Genomic DNA, 25,277 nt, shown 5'->3' on the forward strand with positions numbered 1-25,277 from the left:
CCCCCAGAGTGAATGGGAAATGACAGCGGATAAGGACTACCAACATTTTACATAACAAAATACTTCTATTCATTAATTTTATAACTGGCTCTACAAATTCCATTTCTCTTGATTCCTGAGTCACAATTCATTTCAGTACAGTTTGCTGCCACTCAGGGATGCAAAAGTTCTTCTGATGTGGAATAACCAATGGCCAACTCAAAGGAACAAAAAATGTTTAAAATCTTCATTGGTGATTGACAGCGTGTTAGATATTCCAAAAGACCACTTTAAAAATTAAGGTAATATTTAATAGGTTATGACATAATATGATTCTTGCAATTACACACAGACACACTCATATACATTTTGATATTTATTAACAAAAATGACCCAGAAGAGGGTTGGATCAAAATTACAATGATAAGGGTTAAATAAAAGTTTTCAGTTGTATTGTTTCTGGAGGCCTGTAATCAGTCTAGAAAGCTGTTTTATCTCCTAAAGCAGGACTTAAATTATATCATTTAAGTCTTAGATTTCAAGAGAAATTCTTCCGTTGTGTCAAAGCAAATGTGGAGGTTTTTGTTTTTACCTGCAAGCCTGCTTTCCTAAGAACATAGGTGAACTGGGGTAGAGTAGAGGGAGAAGTTAGACAAAACGGTTAAAAAAGAAAAAGGCAAAATCTTAAAAGCAGGAAATGAAAGCTAGTGAAGAAAAAGGGTCACTAATTGCCCAAAAATCATTCACTGAAGTAATTCTCTAGTCCCTCTATATCCATTTCCAGAGAGGAATTTTGAGAGGCCAGAGCAGATGATGCCCCCTTGGTTTTCTGGACACTTGATTTGAGTTGAGTTTCTGGTAGGATGGATTCCTTCTTGATATCTTTACCACCATTTAGAATCCTTTGGCTCTCGATAAAGAATTGATTAGGATGACTCAAAGAAAAACCACAATCATCCACCTGTACAGAGAAGCGAATGTATATTGCATTAATACATAGCAACACTATAAACAAAAGGGCTTTGAAAACTGTCCCTGACCTCATTCAATATCTATTAATTACATGAAACATGGATCCTGGCAGTGCTCTTTCATAACACTCAATCCACTACTTACATTTCCATTCAGAGGAAGCTTCAACTACTACCTACACATTACTGACTTTGGTGTTTGTTTCCAGCCAAACCTCTGCACTTAGCTCCAGTTCCATATCCAACTAGTTCCATATCCAATTCCTACTCAACATCATGGAGAGCTCAAAGCAAAATTCCTGGCATATTGTCAGTCAATAAATATTTGCTGTTAAAAAAGAAGGAAGGACCTTTAAACATTCCAGAATCACAGGGAATGGATATAAACAGAGACATCGTTTTGGTACTGGTCCCCAATATCACTCATATATGAAAACTTATAAGTCTCGCAGAGGTAATCTCATTTAGTATAACACAAATTCTGAAAAAGCAACATATCTTAATGTAATTTCTTCATTCCAATCTTGGGCTTTTTCTGGTGTCCCTTTGAATAGATAATCTTTCCATAATTTTCACTGTGGCTTAATGCAAACATGACCAGGTTCATAGTTTTATGCCATTTCTTTTCTCAAATCCTTACCCTCTCTGCCTTCTGCAGTTGGAGCTGATAACAAGAATACCATTTTGCTTGAGTAGTTTGTTGTTTTTTGTTAGGGGGTATTTTCACTTTATATTTTTTTATAAACTAAAAGGCCATGCTGCTACTTTTGGTCATCTGTCGTATAATTATCAACCTTTTTATGTCTTCTTACTCTTTGTACTGAAGTGACTTGCATACAGTAGATAGCTAATATTTGGTGAGTTGGACCCAGAACTAACCAGTGTATGCCAGTTATATTTTTCACATATTAATTGAAGACAATATATATAAGGCCATGTTATGAGCTAGTAATTTTTCAGCATACAAAAATGCATTTGACTAAGACTAACTCTAAAGAAATTCCTAGCCTAGATAAGTCTTATACTTAAAAACCTCTATCAAGAATTAAGAAGTGATAAGGGTCACAAGTAAAGGCCTATTATATTCCACATTAGAGAGAAATTCTGGCTGGGGAGATCAAGGAAGGCTTTGTGAGGGAAGTGCTGTACGAGTTGAGTCTGGAAAGACGGAAAGAGTAAAAGCTGGGATAATGAGGTAAGGGCAATACAAGCAGCAGGACCACATGAGTAAGGTAAAGAGGACATGTCCCAGGAAAGCAGGTAGTTCAGACGGCCTGGTGAGAAAGGCATATAAAGGGGAATAATGGGAAATGAGGTTGAAAAGACAGGCTGGAGCCAGACCTTAGAGAGCCTTGAAAACCAAAGTAAGTAGTCTAGACCTAATTCTATAGGCAATAGGGAGTCACTAAAAATCCTTAAGAAGGGATGTGATGTGATTAGAGCTATGTATAATCTTATGGTAGATTAAAATGGATTAGCAGGGGATTAAAAGATTTTATGTCATGGTCCAGAATGAACCCTCTTAACAGGTGGGCCAATAAATAGAAACAAGATCTTTTCTGGTAAAACTTAAGTATCCCCAGGATTCTCTGATTCTCTTTAGTCAGTTGTTGATATATGTTGTGCCAATAATTTTACAATAACTTCAGAGTAGAGCAGATCTGCTACTTTGCTACTTAATTTCAAAACATTTCCTGAATGTTTTATGATACATCTATAATTTTTATTAACAATGAAGTCATTTGTGAATTTCTTATTCATTTTCATCTAAAAACTGGGAGACTGAATATAAAGTTTGCATTTTACCAATTGTTTCATGAAAAGTAAGTCTATTGCCTAGCACATTTCAATCAGAAAGATTTGTTTTATAAATCGAGAACATTATATTGGAAAGACCTTGGGGATCCTTTAAGTCAAACTTCCTCCATGGACAGACTAGGAAACTAAGGCCTAAAGAGATTACATGGTTTATGCAAAGTCACAGAACTAGTAACTGGTTTTGTCTGAATTAGAATTCAGGCCTTTGACTCAATCACTTAGTTGCTCTAAAATTTGTTTTAAGAGGTTTAATGCAAAGTCAAATAAATGTACTATCATATCATTATAAATATGCTTTCTGGAGTTAAACTATCCTATCAAGATTATAAAAAACTGGTGCTATTTCATGCAAAAAGAATCTAGCACTATGTGCTATAATTACATATTGGAGATTTTCTACACCTTGTTTCAAGTTGTTAAAATTTTAATACATGTATCCAGAAAAGATGACTCTCTGGATTAAACTTAATTATTAAACTTCAGTGTGGACAAAGAGAAATATGGTAATCTTTATAAGCCTCAGTTTTCTCATCAATGAAATGGAGATAACAGTGGCTCTGTGATAGAGATGTTACGGGGACAGCCCAAGAAATATGAATGTAAAAACAGAGTTGTTGGTTCTATGAAATCTAAATTAAATGCTTTGTAAAGATTCAAGAAAGGCAAGTTACTTAAAAAAAATAAAAAAAGTTAAATTCCCCAAAGATAGAGGGAAAGATTATGTTGCTTTGCATGTATCTTTAAGTTCTTTTTCTCACTTTAAAGAAACCCAAACTGGAAATTGGTGATGACGTATTAGTATAGTTTATGAAAAAAATGAAATTGAATTCAAATCTCAAAACTATATTCAAACAAAAAATACTTTGCCCTTACATCAAAAGATTAGCAAATAAATGATATTTAAATGTTTTAACTGTAAAATATGTTTAAGGAAAGTACATTTTTTTTTTTTTTAATGAATCCCCATTTTAATTTTCTTATTAACCAACTAAAACAGTGCCAAAGGTCTTGAAATGAGAGCCAGAGTGATGTTATGCTTTTCAACTTTCTCTCTTAGGTATACAACTGCCTTTTCTTAACTCATTTTATTGAACTTATGGTCTATTAAGTTGCTTGATAGCATAATAAAATTATGAAGAGTTTCCTTCTGTTTACTGGATTGTATTTTCTTCTAGTATAGCTCCTTTGTCTTTTGAGTGTTTCTTTCACTTTTAGTTTTGGCTGAAGGAAGTATACAGTAGGTTCTGCAATAAGTTGCTTCGTTATAACATTGATGAGATTGTCATAGGAACCTAATCTTGTTTATATCAATTAGTCTATGGTAAAAATGGTTTTCTTAAACTTATACATTATTTTGCTTAAAGTCACAGAATCTATCAATGACATTGAGGACTATAAATGGTTGCCATTCAGTTTCTTTTAATTTTGCTCAGGAAAACAAACAGGTTTCTTTTGGGAAGGCGAAGAGCATAAACCAAACAGAAAAACAGATTTTACTTTGAATTACAAAAAAATAGAGAAAGAGAGTTAGCGCCATTCCATGTATTTCTGCTTAAGAATCAGTAACTGTTTCCTTTATTCTTCATTAAAAAGAAAAAGATAAGAACACTGTTTCCTTCATTCTAGATTTGGAAATAGAATTTTCACAATTTTGCCTGTTGTGAATATTGTTTCTTTCTTTGTCTTTGTTCTTGTTTGGTTGCTAGTCATGATGTTTTTCTTTGTGGCTGATGATTTTTTGTTTTGTACATTTTGTTAAGTATTGGGAGATGGAAATTCTATAATGCATTTTCACTCTGCCATATTAGCTTGGAATTCCCAAAGAATTATAAAGGATCTGAAACAAAATCAGTACAGTTGGGGACCGGGTAGTGGACTCCGCAGAGTACATTATAAATTTTGGATTTTATGTTAAGAGAGATCGGAAAAAATTTTAAGGTTTTTTTTTTTTAAAGCAGATTACTGAAATGGTTAGATTCTTCTTTTTAAAGATCACTCTAACAGCTGTATGGAGGAGAAAGAATTGGAATGGTACATATGTTGTAGATATTGGGGAATGAGTTAGGAAGCTGCTGCAGTGTTCAAGTGAGAGATGATCATGGCTTCTAGCCCAGTATTCTAATTGATATTCATAATAATGACCTTGAGTTAATATTAAAAAGCTTAATTGTATTTGGTATATCATATTAAAAACTGCAGGGAAATATGTGATAGATTTGAATAAGATTTCTGTAGAGATTTCTATGGTAGAAAAAAAATTATGCTCAGCTATTTGAAAAATAGGTATCCAGAATCACTCAGTACCTAAAAAGGTCTAAAGATATTTTTTTTCAATTAAAATTCAGAGATTATGCAAGGCCTAGTGTTGTCATTTACAAGTGGAGTATGTGAAAGAAGAAATACACTACAGTATGAAACATTGCTCCCTAAAAATCCTGAGGAAAACAGGTTTCAGGCAGGCCAACTTTTAACATCTACTAAGTGAACCTGTCTCGAACATTTGCTTGGAATCAACGCATTTTGCATACAATGTGACCTTCACGGGAATATAGGTCTCATATTTCTGCCACAGCAAATGTGGATTTTGAAGGAATGGAAGCAATATTGTTTTACCTATGGGATGTTTGGGTTTTAATCAAGAGGTTTTTGCAATGACAGCTTATAATGAGGCAGCTGGTATTACCAAAAAAGCCATATGGAACTATCACAGTGCTGCTGTAAATGGTATCAATTAACTGGTTCATTTTCAGAACTTTCATTAAAGTGAGTTTGATCATAGAGGCCTCAGGAAAATAAACACAGTGTTTTTTCTTGGGGTAGGGGAGACAGGATGGCAGAAACCTAACAATAAAAACAGATTGTTTTTAAATTAGAAAAAATAATAAGTTGAGATATCTACAACTAAAAATCCATAATGAGACATCCAGTGAACACAAATAGCCTTTTTACTTCATTGATTTATATGTGGTTTAGGAGAATTTAGAAACATGTCTTTTCCATGTCTATTAATCAAAGGCAAGTTTTAAAAATTGGCAATAGTAGTAATATTCTTGTAGGAATAATCAATAGGAGATACTACAAAAGAAGACTGGAGAACTAAAAAATGCTTACTTTTTAAGGGATATGTCACAAAAATTTTTTTTAAAAAAGAGGTTAAATAACTGACATCAATTTGTGAAAGTTCTGAGGCCTCTTAATTAAAAGGGTCCACAAATAATTAAGGACATATACAAAATTAAAATTCTCAGGCTGAGCAAGAAAATTAAAGAATACAGTCTTCAAGGGAGATTCATGTGAAACTAGTGTTGAAAATATCAAACATGTGGCTTATCTGGTCAGATTCCTATTCTGATTAGTGAGAACTTATTTTCATTTTTCAATTATAGTTGTCACATTATATTAGTTTCATAGTGATTAGATATTTATATAACCTATGAATTGATCACCCTGGTAAATCTAGCACACACCTGACACCATACATAATTATTACAACGTTGATTATGTTCCCTATTCTGTACTTTACATCATGTGACTATTTCGTAACTGCCAATTTGTACTTTTTAGTCCTTTCACCTTTTTTACCCACATCCCAACTCCCCTCCCAACTGACAACTATCAATTTGTTCTCTGCATCTATGAGTTTTCTGTTTTATTCTTTTAGATTCCACATATAAGTGGAATATGGTATTTGTCTTTCTGTCTTATTTCACTTAGCATAATACCCTCTAGGTCCATCCATGTAGAAATGGTAAGATTTCATTCTTTCTTATGGCCTAGTAATATTCCATTGTATATATGTACCACTTCTTCATTATCCAATCATCTATCCATGGACACAGGTTGCTTCCATATCTTGGCTATTGTAAATAACACTGCAATGAACATAGGGGTGGGGTGCATGCATCTTTTTAAATTGGTGTTTGGGGTTTCTTCGGATAGATACACAAAAGGGGATTGCTGGGTCATATGGTAGTTCTTTTTAAAAAAACTTTTGAGAAACATCTGTATTATTTTTCATAGTGATTGTACCAATTTAGAATCTCACCAACAAAACATTAGGGTTGCCTTTTCTTCACATCCTGGTCAACATTTGTTGATTTATTGATAATAGCCATTCTGACCAGTGTGAGGTGATATCTTTGTGATTTTAATTTGCATTTCCCAGATGATCGGTGATGTTGAGCATCTTTTCATATTCTAATGGCCACGTATATGTCTTTTATGGAGAAATGTCTATTTGTGTACTCTTCCAATTTTTTAATCAGATCAGGTGTTAAGTTGTATGAGTTCCTTATATATTTTGAATAATAACCCCTTATCGAATGTATCATTTGCAAATATCTGCTCCCATTCAGTAGGTTGTCTTTTCGTTTTGTTGATGATTTCCATTATTGTGCAAAAACATTTCAGTTTGATGTAGTCTCATTTATTTTTTTCCTTTGTTTCCTTTGCCCAAAAACACATATCCAAAAAAATATTGCTATGTTTTCTTCTAGGAGTTTTATGATTTCAGGTCTTACGTTTAAGTCTTTAATTAATTTTGAGTTTATTCTAGTATATGGTGCAAGAAATTGGTGTAGTATTTTTTTATTGTATGTTTCTGTCCAGTTTTCCCAACACCATTTATTGTCTAAATTATCTCACTGTTTATTCTTGCCTCCTTTGTCATAGATTAATTGACCATATGCATGGGTTTATTTCTGGGCTCTCTATTCTGTTCCATTAAACTATATGTTTTTATGTCAGTACCATGCCGTTTTGATTACTATAGCCTTGTAGTATAGTTTGATATCAGGTAGCATAATACTTCCAACTTTGTTGTTCTTTCTCAAGATTGCTGTAACTATTTGGGGTCTTTTGTGGTGCATATAAATTTTAAGATTATTTGTTCTTGTTCTGTGAAAAATTCCACTGGTATTTTGATAGGGATTGTATTGAATCAGTAAATTGTTTTGGGTAGTATGGACATTTTAAATGATGTTAATTCTTCCTATCTATTAGCGTCGTATATCCTTCCATTTATTTGCATTTTCTTCAATTTCTTTAATGTCTTCAAGTTTTCCAAGTACAGGTCTTTCACCTCTTTGATTAAATTTATTCCTAGGTATTTTACTCTTTTTAATGAAATTGTAAATGCGATTTTCTTAATTTCTCTTTCTGATAGTTGTTATTGGGGATTAAAAATGCAACTGATTTCTGAATATTAATTTTGTATCTTGCTACTTTACTAAATTCATTTATTAGTTCTCATAGTTTTTTGGTGGAATCTTTAGGATTCTCTATAAATAGCATCAATTCATCTGAAAATGACAGTTTTACCTCTTCCTTTCCAATTTGGATGCCTTTTATGTCTTTTTGTCTGACTGCTGTGGCCAGAGCTTCCAATACTATGTTGAATAAAAGTGAATGTCCTTGTCTTGTTCCTGATCTTAAGGAACAAGCTTTCAGCTTTTCACTGCTAAGTATGTTAGCTAAGTATGTTTGTCATATATGGCCTTTATTATGTTGAAAGGTAGGTTTCCTCTATTCCCACTTTGCTGAGAGTTTTTATCATACATGAATGTTGATTTCATCAAATGCTTTCTCTATACCTATTGATATGTGATTCTTACCTATAATTTTCCTTTTTTAAAGTGTCTTTGCCTGGTTTTGGTATCAGTGTACTGCTAGCCTCCCCTCCTCTTCAATTTTTTTTTTCTTTTAGATTAGTTTGAGAAAGAGAAGTCTAATTCTTCTCTATTTGGTAAAATTAACATGTGAAGCCATCTAGATCGGTTTTTTTTTTTTTTTTGATTACTGGTCAAATTTTTAGTAGTTATTGGTCTGTTTAGATTTTGTTTCTTTTGTTTCTTCCTGATTCGGTCCTGGAAGATTGCATGTTTCTAGGAGTTTATCCACTTCTTCCAGGCTGTCCAATTTATTGGCATATAATAATTCACAATAATTCTTTGTATTCCTGTGGTGTCAATTGTCTCTTCTTTTTCATTTCTGATTTTATTTATTTGGTACTCTTTTCTTTCTTGATGAGTATGACTAATGGTTTATCAGTTTTATTTACCTTTTCATAGAACCAGCTCTTGGTTTCATTTACTTTTTCTGTTTTTTTGTTTTTTTTTTTTCAGATTTTTATTTCTGCTTTGATCCTATTTCCTTCCTCTATAATTTTGGGTTTTATTCATTCTTTATCTAGTTCCTTTATGTATAAGGTTAGATTGTTTGAGAATTTTCTTATTTCTTGATGTAGGCCTCTATTGCTATAAATTTCTCTCTTGAACTGTTTCGGCTGTGTCCCATAAAGATTTGGGGACACACTGTGTCTTCATTTTCATTTGTCTCAAGGTATCCTTTGATTTCGTTGTTAACCCATTTATTATTTAGCAGCATTTTATTTAGCCTCCACATGTTTGTGCTTTTCATTTTTCTTCTTGTAATTTATTTCTAGTTTCATACCATTAAGTTTGAACACATTTTATAATCACTACAATTTTTACTCATTTATGTGGTCATTTTTTACTTCATGTTTGTGTGCATCCTTTATTGTTGGAATTACACATCATCTTCCTACTTTTGTCTATTATCCTTTGTACTAGCTTTATAGTTAGTTGATCCACTGTTTTTACTAAATGTTTGCTTTTTCAGTGAGAATTTTCCTGTTTATATATATTTCTGATCTTTTTAAACATTTCTTATAATACTGGTTTGGTGGTGATGAACTCCTTTTGCTTTTTCTTGTCTGCGAAACTATCTCTCCTTTGATTCTAAATGACAGCTTTGCTGGGGAGAACATTCTTGTTTGTAGGTCTTTAACTTTCATTCACTTTAAGTATTTCGTGCCAATCCCTCTGGCCTGCAAAGTTTCTGTTGAAAAATCAGTTGACAGTCTTATGAGAGCTCCCTTGTAAATAACTAATTGCTTTCCTCTTGCTACTTTTTAAATTCTCTGGGTTTAAACTTTGGCCTTTTAATTATGACATATCTTGGCTATACCTCTTTGGGTTCATCTTGTTTGGGACCCTCTGCATTTCCTGGACTTGTATGTCTATTTTGTTTGCCAGATTAGGGAAATTTTTGGTCATTATATCTTCAAATAGTTTTTTGATACTTTGCTTTCTTTCTTCTGGTACCCCTATGATGCTAATGTTGATACACTTGATTTCCCAAAGGTCTCTTAAACTATCCTCATTTATTTTGATTCTTTTTGCTGTTTGGGTGTTTTCTATTACCTTGCCTTCTAGATCACTGATTCAGTTCTCTGCTTTATCTGCTGTTGATTCCCTCTAATGCAGTCTTCATTTCTGATTGTTTTTTTGTTTTGCTTTCAATCTCTATTTTTATTTTTCCTATTTTTGTTGAAATTCTCACTGAATTTGTCTGTTCTTAAGTTCAATGAACATCCTTATTATAACCAATGTTTTGAACTCTGCATCAGAGAGATTGCTAATCTCTACTTTGTTTAGTTCTTTTTCTAGAGTTTTGTACTCTTTTCATTTGAGACATGTTTCTTCATCTTCTCATTTTGGCTGACTGTGGTTGTTTCTACGTATTAGGTAGATCTGCTACAGCTCCCAGTCTTGGTAGAGTGGCCTTATAGGTGTCCTGTGGGGCCCAGTGGCATTATCCCTGATCACCTTTTAGATTAATTTTGAGTTTATTCTAGTATAAACTTTACATCATGTGTAAAGTTTATACTAGAATAAACTTTAGTTCGGGAGCTCAGAGTGAGTGAGCTAGGTGCTCCATGGGTGTACCTTGTGTGGGTTGTGTATGACCTCCTGATGTAGTTGAGCCTTGATTGCTATTGGCACATCTGTGGGTGTGACTGACCCATGTTGGCTGCCTGTGACTACAATGGATGAGCTGTTGTACAGGAGCTGATGCCAAGGAGAGGGTGCCGCTTTAGCAGGACTTTACTACTTGCTGAGTCCGCCTTTCAGGCATGTCGGTTCTGGAGCCTCTTGGGAAGGGCTTTGGTGCAGGTCAAGTTCAGCCACTGCTTGTATCGAGCTTGGGGCTGTCTTGCTGGAGATACGACGTGATCTGCAGTTGGTTGCCACTTGTGCTGGGCTTGGAGGTGCTTGGGAAAGGGTATTCTGGAAACTGAGGCTGGCTGTCTCTAGTGCTGGGCTTGGGAACCTTTGGTGGGCTACTTGTGCCATGTTTGTGGCCATTTAGTGGAGGCTACATCCCAACCCAAGACTGGCCACTTATTATGCCAGGCTTGAGGCTACCTGATGAGAGTAACAGTACAAATTCAGACTGGTCACACTTGTGCCAAGTGCTGCTTGTTTGCGGTTTGTGGACCTTTGAGAGATTTTTGGAAAGTCCACAGCATGAGCCAAGGCAGGCTGCTTGTGTGGGGAAGCCACTGGAAGAGGTTCAGCCAGGTACACGAGTTGGTGGGGTGAATAGTGTTAGCCAAGTTACTGGAGAGCTCAGATTTGGTGCCACGCTGGCTGGTTGAGGAAAAGACTCAAAAAAGGAATGTCTCCAGAGAGAGCTGTCCTGACCTCTGCCCCTCCAGCCTTTACTGGAAGGCTAGTCAATTTAGTTCCTCCCACTATGTCCCTGGTGCTTTCAAGCTGCTGCCTCTGAGCAGGAGCTCAGAGTGAGTGAGTCTGCGGGCCCTTTAAGCCCTGCAGCACCTAAGTCTCACTCGTATACAATCCTAGCTGGGACTGTTATAGGGGCTCCTCTTCCTGGCCCTGGAGCCCTAGGCTGGGAAGACCAGTGTGGGGCTGAGATCTCCTTGCTCCACAGGGGAAACCTCTGCAGCCAAGATATCCTTCCTGATATTTAATCACCATACCATGGGTGTGGACCTGCCCATTCCATGTCTATGCCCCTGCTACCAGTCTTGACGTGGCTTCTATATCCTTATAGGACTTCTATTCAGCTAGTATTCAGGTGGTTCTCAATGATGGTTGCTCTATAGTTTATTTGTAATTTTGATGTGGTTGTGGGAAGAGGGGATCATAGCATTGACCTAACTCAGCCATCTTGACTGCAAGTCTCTACTCTAATTTTTTTTTTTAATAAGAATAATATTTTTAACATTTAGGTATAATATAGGACTAGGCCCACCAGGGTTCTAGCTCCAGATCTCCCATTAATCAGTTATGGTATCCTGGGCAAGTCGCATAGAATCACTAGGCCTTGGTTTTTGTTTTTTTTTGTTTTTTGTTTTTAACGTACACTACGAAGGCTGGATCATGAATCTAGAAAGGAAAATGCTAATGACCTCAAGAGCTATTACAAGTTCAGGACCAGATACTGTAGAACAGCACAGTCATGGTTAGGTTCATAAGCTTTAGATGAATTACTCAACATCCTTGTTCAAATCCAAGTTCCAACCCTTATAAGCAGTATGACTGTACAGAGGTTGCTCAGCTTCTCTAAGCTTTATTTATAAATGGGATAAAAATAGTACCTAGTTGTAGTACTGCAGTGTATATCAAAAGAATGAATGTGTCCAAAGTACTTTGTGCTATGCCTAGCATGCATTAAGTATTCTATAGATGTTGGCTGATATTATTTTCATCATTAGTAATATTATAGAATATATTTTTTCCTAAGAAATAGTTCATCAAGAAATCCTGCACTTACATAACCACAATAAAAAAATTGTTTCATGAAAACTAAAAATATAAAAATGATTATAAAACTTAGCATGGTAGCTGATAATGAATTCAATAACTGCAATATCTTTTAGGGAGGGTTATGGATCCCTTTGAAACCTGAATAGCACAGACTCCAAAAAATGCACATATGTATTCATAGAAGGAATATTTCGAGAGGTACATGGACCTCCAAGTCCATTTTTGAATGTCTGTCCTAGGTTAGGAAGCCATGATCAGGAACAGTGGTTGCAAATTGGGGATTGGTGGGCTGAATGTGACCTACAGATATGTTGCTGACCTGCACAGGGTCTTAAAATTTGTCAATGTGAATGGCTAACAGAGTATGAACTCTTCAGTGCACCACAGTTCCTATCATACTCGCTGGTATTAATCTCAGCTAGCTTCATTTTGGGGCGGGGGTGCTGACTCCTGTAGGCCTGTGACCCTTGTTTTACACCTTTTAGAATCTATGATAGCAGGCCTTCTTGTAGTAAGGAAGCTAGCAAGATAAAAGCCAAACACATTTCTGTGACTCCCTTTCAGACAAGGGTCCACCATGTAACCTAGGTTCTGCCCTGCAGATAAATACAAGACCTGTGCAGTAGATTAGAGTAGCATGAGGTGGCAGCAAGAAAAGGATCAGATTTTTTGCAAGGAAGATGGCAAAGCCTTAGGTTCTTTTCAGTAGCTATGGCAAAAGTTCTAGAACTACTCCAGAGGTTGGCTAACTATGGCCTATGTGTCATATCCGGCCCTCTGTTTTTGTAAATAAAGTTCCACAGGACCATAGCCATACCTGTTCATTTACATGCTGTCTATGGCTGCTTTTGTACTACAACAGCAGAGCTGAGCAATTGTGACAAAGACCTGCTGACAGTAACGCCTAAAACTTTTAAAATCTGGCACTTTACAGAAAAAGTTTACCAACCCTTGGTCGCATCCCTAGATGTGGAGTGGTAGGTGGCAGCTGTAGTAAAGTAAAGTTTTCTCATGATGTAGCTTTTCCTAGTAACAATATTCCTGGTTCTGGAGCATCTAAGCTTAGTTTTCTGGCCCTTCTATAAATTTTATAAGCTACCTAGTACAGTGTAATAAATTCCTTTCCGCTGAAAATAGTTGGAGTGGTTTCTATTGCTGCTACTAAAAACCCTGAATGAAATAGTAACAAAAGACAAAAAATCAGGCCATGAAGTTTAAAACTTTACTTACGTTATGTGTCATCTCAAAGTACTTCTGACAGGCTACTTGGTAATGTGATCCTTTTACTAAATCCAAAATCTAAAATGAAAGAGAAAAAGAGAAAGAAAAATTAGAAATTAAGTTTCTTTAAACCACTGTAGCTCATGATTGTTGGCCATCTTCATTCCAGACAAGAACTGCATTAAATCACATAGCATGTTGCATTTTGCAGCCTGGACACTGTGATAATTTTGACATTATACAGTAGCTGTTTAGGTCAGCATTAAACCACAGATGACAAGAGATAGTAAGTGATCTTTCTGACCCACCAACTGTGAATTTCAATAACTTTACCTTGACAACAAGATGAAAATAGATCCTAGTATTATGAGTTTGACAGTTATTGTCAGAACATCATATTGCAACATCTCTTCTAAAATTGTAGATATAAATCTGATAATCTTAATGGTTGGTGCATGAAGCAATCTAGTATACTATTTAGAGTTTTATTTTCTGCATTACCAGTTTATACAAATATAGCATAAAATATAGTTCTGTGCCCATCAGGAAAATTCAATGTAAACCCTTTGGATGAGTATCTGTGGAGAGGGAATGCTTTTTACCTTCAATCAAATTTGTCCCTTTTTTGAAATGAAGTTATTTCTAGTAAAGCTCAGCAGAATATGAGAGTGAAGAGTCAATTCTGAACACCTATTAGGAACATCATTCTATCTTTTGTAAATACAATTTGCTTTCCAATTCTACTTCATGTAATCTCTTCAGAGGATGCAAACTCCAATTCTTATCAGCAGAGTGCAATGCCAGTTGAAATTTGTAAAGTTTCATCACCTCCCCCACCAGTTTATCAAACAGTAAAATGCTGGAAATTAAGAGACAGCCTCAAATGAAAGGAAATATAATTCTGGAGAAATGTTAATTTCTATCCCTTTTCAAAAGGCTGACCTTCCTATTACAAAAAGAAATGTACACGAAGTCTCAAATTCTTGCTATCTTCATTACTGAATATAGCTTACATCTTTTGACAGATAAACAAACCAATTACAGTTGCAGAATGGACATCACACAATACCAACAAAAGTGTGCTTAAAATAATTGTTTTTCTCTGATTGTCTTATAGATTACATTTCTGAATTTCAGGTTACCTTGTAATTAAATCTTGTATAAAAGACCATGTAAATGCCAACCAATCATAGCACCAGGATCTTGCCTGTCTTCTTATTTGACCTGTTCACTTTTCTTAAATTATTAGAGCAAAAATAAAACCAATATAAAATGCATGACTATACATTTTAAAAAATGGAAAAAGTCACAAAATTTTCCAAGTAATTCTAACTTTCTGAGCTTATATTCACCAATGTTTTTACCCATAGATAATTCAAATTGTGTTGAGCTAAACTTGCAATTGATTGTTGGCAAATGTCAATGATATCAATATATATGAATATCTGTGAATTACAATTTTGGAGAAGTTAAGACAAAACAAAACAAAACAATAAATCTAACATCTTATGTATATATATTTCTTGTTTTATATATATGTAATAAATTTAAGTAGATACTTCCTTGCAAAGTAAATATGTAACATTATATACATACCACCTAATATGTATAATTGGGAAACATGCTATAAAAAAATACTTATAAGAAACAGTAATAAAAATATCTAGTTGGATGATATATACATATGTGAAAAAGTTATTAAGGAAAATTGATATAAGCCATAGAATGTGAGAAAAGCAGATTTATCTTGAAATTTTAGGATCAGTCAAAAATTTAAATTTAATCAAAAAACAATCCCCTACCCCGCTCCACTCCCAGAGGAGGCTCTTCCTCAACAAAAATAATTTTTCCTCTTTTTGCTTTATCTTTCTAGGAATTTTTATTTGAAATTTCTTACAAGTCCATGAGTAAATCATTTAATCATTAAACAACTTTATTGATCACGTCACAGCATATTTAAGTGGATAAAAGCTTCTGCACTTATGTAAAGGTCTGATGGGAAAAAAGGAAAATAGAGTATTTTTCACTGGCTAGTAAAACTATTTTGACAGATAAATTTAGGCCTAGAGAAGAGGAAAGAATACCAAGAATGAAGATATTGGGACAATAAAAGAACTAATAGGAGAAATCCAAGAAAAGGACTGCTTTGAGGTGATTAGGTTTGGTAGGTAGATATTATCTTGATTTCAGAGATGAAGAAATATATTCTCTTAAAAACAGAGGTGTCTGGTGAGGATCGTTTACTACTGTAAGAATTAAAAATTTAAAAATCTTATGCAACTTGAGTCTGTTTTTCTTTAGGGGAATATAAAATACATGTTTTAAAATTAAAATAAAAAATGTGCAAAATTACTTCAAAAAATCCAGCTAATAAAAATATATACAATAGATATTCCTCCAAAGGAAATACAGATGGCCCATAGACATATGAAAAGATGCTCAAGGTCATTAATCATCAGAGAAATGCAAATTAAAACCACAATGAGATATCACCTCACACCTGTCAGAATGGCTATCATCAATAAATCAAAGAACAACAAGTGCTGATGAGAATGTGGAGAAAAGGGAACCCTCATACACTGTTAGTGGGATTGCATACTGGTACAGCCACTATGGAAAACAGCCTAGAGGTTTCTAAAAAATTAAAAACAGATCTACCTTTTGACTCAGCAATTGCACTTCTGGGTATTTATCCAAAGAAAACCAAAACAATAATTTGTAAAGATCTGTGCATCCCTATGTTCATGGGAGCACTATTTACAATAGCCAAGATATGGGAGCACCCAAGATATGGTGACCTCTCAGTGTCACCAACATCACAGATGCATACCCTTCCGCTGACTTAAGAATTTTCACAAGTGATTCTGATGTTCTACCATTTGTTTATGGAGTGTAACTTGAGACTTTTTCTGTACCCTATTTTCTTAGATTTTTCTAATATAAACACTGGCAAATACTATACTAGTTTGAGGATGATGCTGGTGCAATTTGTTAGTGGGATGGATGACACCAAGGCAGTAAATGCAAACCTAAATATCAAATGAAAGGAAGGGAGAATTGAGGGAGGAGCAAAATACTAAAATTCGGTTTGTGAAATAGGAGCAAAAATAGAAACATTGCAAAGAAACACTAAGATCCAAGAAGGATAGAAAGCTGAGGGAGAGTCTGTGAAACAGAATTTGGGACAAAAGCTAAATTCTCTACAATATGTTTTATGTACCTCTAGAAAGACTGCTTTTCTCAAAGTGAACCACTTGTGTGCTAATGTAGAAATGCTTAGAATGCTCACTGTTGACCTAGTTAGGTTGTATAGAGATAGTTCTGGGGTGATGGTTGAAATGCATCACGGTTATGATTACGGAGTCATCCTTATTTTCTGAATTTCAGTGTCTCAGGAATAGTTGCTTTCATTTAGAATTAAAATTTTTATTTAGTCATAATTCAAGTAATCTTTTTTTAAAGTGCTATATAGGAGTCCATGTCCCAGGGCTAAGGACAGATAGGCTTGAATACATATAGCCAGACTATTGTGAACCTGAGAAAGATTAGGGTTTAACCAAAAGTGGTATGCTTTCCCAAGAATAAAAAAATACTAGATGTAGTAATAGTTTACAATGTGTTAATTTTGAACTTGCCTTCCTAACCTTTTTTTAAAAAATATACTGGGTGGGGGTAGGGAGTTAGAACGTGCAGAGAGTTAGCTCATAATGTGCTTGCTTATATGTATTTTATGTTAAAATATGTTGAGTATGACATTAAAATTTTCAAAAGAAAAATACGTCTGTAGAGAAGCCAGAATGAAGATGTCAGACAACAGTTCTGACAGTGTTTGTTTTTTTCACACAAGTTGTGAAGGGCTCGATCTCCATCTTATAAATTGACCTTAACCTTAAAGGGATAGTTCCCTGAGGCTGGAGTTCGAGTAAGGGTCAGAAATAGAATGAGTGAAGGAAACAAATACTACACAGAGGTGGAAACTCATTGAGAGGAAGAAACGTAAGGAGACGAAAGGAAACAAGCAGGAAGATGAAAGAATTAGGTAAAAAAAATAAAAAATAAAAAATGTGCAAAGCCAGAGAACTAGGGTTAATGAAATGGAGTCCACAATTTGCTATCTACATGGCCTGTAAACATCGAAGTGTAACCCACATTTCACAAAAGATGTTTCATTGAGCAATGATACAAACTCTCTGGTTTTCATGCTCCATTCTGGAAGGGCCAGAGTGAGCACACCATGACTTCCTCTTGTGTACAGCATTAATACCAAAAGAACAGCTGTCTAGGAGAAACCCAAATCAAATGCTAATTCTGATGCCTAGGCTAGAAGTTTCCTAATTCTGTTTTAGAAAAATATAATCAAACAATGTGAACAACCATATGAGATAAAGGCATATTGGAAAACAGAAGTTTATTATTTAAAGAAAAAAATTTCTACGAAGATCTAAGAATATTGCTCAAATGGCAAATTGGCTTTTAGTTTTTAATGCCAGTGTTTCCAAACTAAAGAACAAAATATCAAGCGTAATAATCCATTTACTGTTCTAATCTAGTAATCGAAAGGCTAAGAGAAATTAAGAGTAGGGATATTCTTTAACTTTTTTCTATTTTTAATCATTCTTTATTAGCTGACTAAAGTCCACCAAGGAGAATATTAGATCTGGTTTTTTAAAACACTGAAGTTTGACATTTTTACAAGAAAAACATTCATCGTATTTGAATTTGTTAAGTTTGGTTAAAGCATTAATTATACTTACCTACTATTCCATCCTCAAGGCAAATTACAGTTTAATTGTGAATTCTAATAACCAAGATATCTTTGCAGTGGAAGAATAAAGAGCAAATAAAGTGATATTTCCTAATTTGATTGGGGATAGATCATAGTCAGTTGACATACCTGTGTGATTCAACATCTTGATGGGGACTGCTATATTTACAAACATATAAAATAAAAATGTAGATGACATTTTATAACTTTGGGTCACATTTCCTTCTCTCTTCCTAATCTCTCCAATATTTCCTGTCATCTGTAAAATTCTTCTCTGCCTTTTGCTTTGGTGCCTGCCAGTGAGGTCCAGATGATTATCTGGCAGCTGACTGTAGCCACCTGCCGGTTCTTGGCTTTGGTGAGTAGTGTTGTACAGCTAGGTATGCTGCATTCGATAATTAGACATGCAGTTTAATCTGTCTCTAATTCAAGGTCATATTCAGTCTTATTTAAAAGTGATAATAAGCTTGTCTTGTTTCTTCCTAAAAAGCAAAACCTTTCAAAAGTAGGCCATGCTGATTGTTTTCTACTTTATTTCTAACCTTCCTTTATTTCAAAGATGGGAGAAAACGTGAGAGAGATGCAGAGTCTGGAACACTTTAAAACATTACTTCTGTTTCTAATATACTCATCATAGTTTAGTCTATGCTTTCTTACAACTCTCCTGTGACCTTCATTTACTGGCAAATCAGGGGCAAATTTCCTTTTCTTGAAAATAAACTTTCATGAGTTTCAGACATTATATCCAAGAATTTTTTTGACTCTTCATTGTCTATAAATTTACCTTACTGAATCGATTCTACCTCCAAACGTCTTAAACCTACCTTTTCCTCTTCATTGTTCAGGCCTTCATCATTCTTTTTTGATTGCAAACCTTCTAGATTTATTTTGCCTTACTCTAGACAGCTTCCAAACTGCCAAAATAGTAACTTTCCTAAAATCTAAATCTAATTCTGACATTGCTGGCTTCTAGCTGTGGATGGGGCACACATTCATCATGGTTCAAAAGGCTGTCCTCGTGTCAGGCCACGGTCTCCCTCTCAGGGCCCCCTTCCTGCCCCACCTGGCCACAGGAGTCCCTTTTACTCCAGTCCAGCTGCTCCCACAGTCTCTTTAGCTCACAAAATCCTAGTGATGACTTGGTGGCTTTTCTCATCTAATGCACTGTTTGACTTAGTTTAATACAGAATTATCCCAATTTCTTAATAGCAGGACTTACTGGGGTGGCACTTCTCAACTAATTTATCCTAGAACCTGTTGTCATAAATCTCTCATGACTAGGGTTCCTCAACACATACCCTCCCACCTTATCTAAACAAGCTTGCCTCATTCTGTTTCCTTGTCTAGTTTTCTCTCACTGCACTTATTTATTGTCTGTCTTCCCCACTGGAATAGCAGCTTCATGAAGACAGGGGTCTTATTAGTTTTGGTCATCACTGTATTCCCAGTGCTTTGTACAATAACTGGAATACAGTCATCACTCAATTATTTGTTGATGTTAAATGAATGCTGTTGCTTTTGTGCTCTAAGCCTCACTTCCCTTGACTGGGGAAACTCCCACTCAATTTTCAAATCCAATTCAAATGTCACTTCCTACATGAAACTTTCCGTGATGTCACACCGCTCCTTCAGCAAATCATTCTCCGTTGAATCTACAATTAGCACTTAGAATATATTTGTATTAAAGCAGTTATCACATTTTATTAACTTATACCTTTTTCCTCCACTAGGAAAAAAAGCTCAGTTTCTTCATCATCTTTCTACTTCCAGATTTGAACATACTGAAAACTCAGTGACATGTCGAGTTCTCAGTAAATGTTTATTGAGTAATAAATGTCTTTCTTCACCAACACTACTTATTTCTAGTTCGGTCTTAGAACACTTTTACTACAGAATCTTTGCAATTAGTTGCTTTACTTTTTTTTTTTTTTAATGTAGCACCACAGAGAGGTGGGGAATATTAATTTAATTTCTTCATAAGGTTGTAAAAGGGCTTGATACTACAGATGTGTGAACCAACCCCCCCCCACACCGCCACCCCCACTTTGCCTGGGAGGACTCTAGCTGACAAGGTAGCCGTAGCAGTATCACGTTACAGCCCTATCTCAGGGCCCATAAAGGGCTGAAGTGCCAAAAGCAACATTCCAGCCTGAGTGTCGGTACTCACTGCCCCACTGCGCTAAACCCAGTGGAAAAACCAAAGCCGGATATGCAACCCTCCCACACCACCCCACTCCCCATACATCACAGTGGATCCAACGTACGTAGCTGAGACACTTCAGATAGCACACTGTGGCTGGCAACCTCTGGTTACAGGGAAGCAGCGCTAGGAACTGATAGGCCTGGAACCCCAGGGCCCACCACATCCCTCCACAGGGGTGGTGCCCTAAGACCAAGGCGACCTGGTCACAGAGGGGATACCCACCTCCTCAAGGAATATGGGGCATTTTCCACAGCTGAGGCAACATAGCCCCACCAACACTCTAAGTCCACAATAAGGTAAGAGAAAACAAAAACTTGTACTATAGCACCATCTAATGGAAAATAAAAGACCTCTATCAACCTGCTAAATCATCAATAAGACGGCTCAAAAATGACTTCAAGTCCTCAAATGCTCAAGCAGAGAAATAATCCATCAAGTAACCACAAATAAACAAATAAGGTAGCTCAGAAAGAAAATAAAAAGTTTTCAGAAAACAAATTCTAAGACATATAAGAGACTGATTTAAATGACAGAGAATTCCAGATTGCAATTCTAAAAAACCCAAGGAGATACAAGAAAACTCAGCTATTTCAATGAGCTCAGGAATAAAATCAATGAACAAAAGGAGTACTTTACCAAAGATATTGAAGCTGCAAAGAACTAAACAAATTCTAAAGCTGAAGAACTCAATACCCGAGATGAAGAATGAATTAAAGAGCTTAGGAAATAGAGCAGACCAGATAGAATTAGTGATCTTGAAAATAGAAATGACTCAGGTGGAAGAGGGAGAATTGAGAATTAAAAAAATGAAAGATCTTTATGAGAACTTTCTGACTCAATTCGAAAGAACAATATAAGAATAATGGGTATACCAGAATAAGAAGAGAGGGAGACAGGAACAGAGAGACTATTGAAACAGATAATCGATGAGAACTTTCGAAACCTATGGAAAGAGCTGGACCTTCGAATCCAAGAAGCTAACAGAACATCTAATTATCTCAGTGCAGAAAAACCTTATCTAAGACACAATATATTAAAACTATCAAAAGTTAATGACAAAGAAAATTCTCAAGGCAGCTAGGGAAAAGAAGACTGTAAACTATAAAGAAAACTCCGTTAGATTATCATTAGATTTTTCAGCGAAACCTTACAAGCTAGGAGTGAATGTAATCAAATATTCAAATATATTGAAAGAGAGAAATTACCAGCCAAAAATAATATATCCAGCAAGTTATCCTTCAGACATAGAGAAATAAAGGCTTTTCCAGACAAGCTTTTGAGGAAATTTACCACAAGACCTACATTATAAGAAATGCTCTTCTACCAGAAATAAAAAAGAAAAAGGATACAAAACTGTAAGATGACAAAGAGAGAAACAGGAAATTGCAACTTTCTTCACAATAAGGTATTAAACAATTATGAAGGTTAAAGGTGGTAAAAGCATTTTAAAAAACTACAGCTTCTGCAATTTGAAAACAAATACACAGCATTAAAAAAAGGATAAATTGTGAAACAAAAACAAAAGGAGAGCGGGGACAGGACTGAACTTGCACAGATGAATGGAGATAAGCAATCAGAAGAAAAAGCATTTTTTATGTATGAAACTTTTTTTGTGCATAAAACTAATGGTAACCACAAAACAAAAATCTAGAACTGAGACACGTAACACAAAAAGAGGACATGGCAAAAATCAACACCACCAAACTAAAACAGCACACACCAATAAAAGGGAAAAGAAACAATGGAGATATGGAGCAGCCAGAAAACAAAAAATAAAATGGCTGTAGTAAGTCCTCATATTTCTATAATCACCCTAAATGTAAATAGCCTGAAATCACCAATGAAAAGGCATAGAGTAGTGGGATGGATTAAAAGAACAAGACCCAACGAATATATGTTGCCTTCAGGAGACCCATCTCAGCTATGAGGACAAAGGTTCAAAGTAAAGGGATGGAAGATGATACTCCAAGCATCCTGAGAAAAGCAGGTGTAGCTCTGCTTATATCAGACAAAATACATTTCAAGATAAAAAATAAGACAAAATGGACATTTTATAAAGAGGATAATTAATCAAGAAGACATAACACTTTTCAATTTACATGCACCCAGCCTGGGAGCAACCAAAATATATAAAACAATTACTAACAGACCTAAAGAGGAAAGTGACAAAAATACAATTATAGTAAGGGAGACTTAAATACCCCATTGACAGCAATGGATAGATCATCCAAACAGAAAATCAATAAGGAAATATCAGCCTTAAATGACAAGTTAAACCAAATGGATGTAATCGATATTTATAGAGCTTTACATTCCAAAATGACAGAATATACATTTTTCTCAAGTGCACATAGCACATTCTCAAGGACAGACCATCTGTTGGTGCACAAAACTAATCTCAATAAATGGAAGAACACTGTAACCATACCAAGAATATTTTCTGACCACAACAGTATGAAACTAGAAATTAACTACAAGAAAAAATCTAGAAAAACCACAAATATATGGAGGTTAAACAACATGCTACTAAACAACTATTAGGTCAAAGAAGAAATAAAAGAAGTAATCAAAAGATACACAAATGAAATGACAATTAAACGTAAAAATTTGAGGGATGCAGTAAAAGTGGTACTAAGAAGGAAGTTTATAGCATTATGGGCCACAAGAAACAAAAATCTCAAACAATTTCATGCCTCACCTTAAAGAACTTGAAAAAGAAATGAAGCCAAACATCAGTAGAGGAAAGGAAATAATAAAAATTAGAGTAGAATTAAACAAAAGAGAGAACAAAATGACAAAAGAAAAATGAATGAAACAAAGACCCGGTTCTTTGAAGAGACAAATAAAATTGACAAACCTCTGGCTAGACTCACTAAGGAAAAAAGATAAAAGACTCAAATAAAATCAGAAATGAAAGGAAGTTACAATGGACACCTCAGAAATATAAAGGGTTATACAAAAACTATGAAAGGCTATATGACACCAAATTTAATAACCTAGAAGAAATAGACAAATTCTTAGAAATATGTAACCTTAGACTGAACCATGAAGAACTGGAAAAACTAAAAAGACCAATCAACAGTGAGAAAATTGAAATGGCAATCAAAACCTCCTCCCCAAAAATGTCCAGGACTAGATGGCTTCAATGGTCAATTCTACCAAACATTCAAAGAAGATTTAATACCTATTCTTCTAAAACTCTTCTAAAAAATTGAAGAAGAAATATTTAACTCATTCTACAAGGCTAACATTACCCTGATACCAAAACCAGGCTAACACAATACAAAAAAAATTACAGGGCAATATCTCTGATAAACATAGATGTAAAAATCTTCAACAAAATACTAGCAAATCAAATACAACAACACATAAAAAAGATAAATATCATAATCAAGTGGGGATGCAAGGATGATTCAACATATGCAAATCGATGATATACCACATTAAAAAAATAAGATAAAAGTCATGCAATCATAGCAATAGATGTAGAAAAAGCATTTGAAAAGCTGCAACATCCATTTATAATTAAAACCCTCAGTAAAACGGTTATAAAAGGAAAGTACCTTAACATAATGAAGTCCATATATGAAAAACCCTCAGCTAATATAGTCAATGGTGAAAAACTGAAAGCCTTTCCTCTAAGATCAGGAACAAGATGAGGATGCCCACAGTACTGGAAGTCCTAGTCAGAGCAATCGGGCAATGGGAAGAAATAGAAGGCTTCCAAACTGGACTGAAGAAGTAAAACTGTCACTAAGTGCAGATGACATGATTCTTAAACTCTAACGACTCTAACAAAGATTATTAACAACAATGAACAAATATAGCAAAATTGCAGAGTATAAAAATCTGTTGCACTCCTATATGCTAACAATGAAATATCAGAAAAAAATAAAAATAAAAACAATCCCATTTGCAATTGTAACGAAATGGATAAAATATCTAGAAATTAACTTAACACAGGAAGTAAAGAACCTTAAAACTACAAGACATTGAAGAAGACACTAAGAAATGGAAAGAGTCAATGTTTATGGACTAGAAGAATCAACATAGTTAAAATGACCTTATTATTTAAAGCAATATACAGATTTAATGCAATGACACTTTTCAAAGAACAAAAATATCCTCAAATGTGTATGGATCTAAAAAAGACCCAAATAGCCAAAGCAATCCTGAGGAAAAAAAGAACAAAGCTGAAGGTATTACACTCCCTGACTTCAAGTTATACTACAATGCTAACAATAACCAAAACTGTATGATATTGGCAGAAAAAAACAGATTCAGATCAATGGAACAGAAGTGAGAGCCCAGAAATAAACCCACACATAAATGGGCAACTAATTTTAAACAAAGGAGCTACAAATATACAATGGAGAAAGGAAAGCCTCTTCAATAAATGGTGCTGGGAAAATTCGAAAGCCATATGTAAAAGAATGAAACTAGACCGCTATCTGACACTATACACAAAAATTAACTAAAAATGGATTGAAGACTTGAATGTAAGACCTGAAACAATAAAATACATAGAAGAAAACATAAGCACTAAACTTGTGGACCTTGGTCTCAGAGAGAATTTGGTGAACTTGACCCCAAAGGCAAGGGAAGTAAAAGTAAAAATAAATGAATGGGACTATATCAAACTAAAAAGCTTCTGCACAGCAAAAGAAACCAACAAAACAAAAAGGCAACCGAATGTGAGAAGATATTTGCAAATAATACCTCCA

The 25,277-nt window shown here is 34.8% G+C and overlaps 1 protein-coding gene across 1 annotated transcript in view; it reads right to left on the reverse strand.

Moving 5' to 3' along the window:
* Positions 1-342: 342 nt before the first annotated feature.
* Positions 343-25,277, reverse strand: part of PRIM2 (DNA primase subunit 2) — a 244,155-nt gene continuing 219,220 nt past the window's right edge. The window contains exons 13-14 of the mRNA XM_006926414.3: positions 13,595-13,663; positions 343-940 (exon numbers count right to left, since the gene is read on the reverse strand). Of these exons, the coding sequence (XP_006926476.1) occupies positions 719-940; positions 13,595-13,663 (291 nt within the window). The 3' untranslated portion in view covers positions 343-718. The remainder of the gene's footprint in view (positions 941-13,594; positions 13,664-25,277) is intronic.

The sequence above is a fragment of the Pteropus alecto genome, unplaced genomic scaffold (genome assembly GCF_000325575.1).
Source record: "Pteropus alecto unplaced genomic scaffold, ASM32557v1 scaffold7, whole genome shotgun sequence".
Lineage (NCBI taxonomy): Eukaryota > Metazoa > Chordata > Mammalia > Chiroptera > Pteropodidae > Pteropus > Pteropus alecto.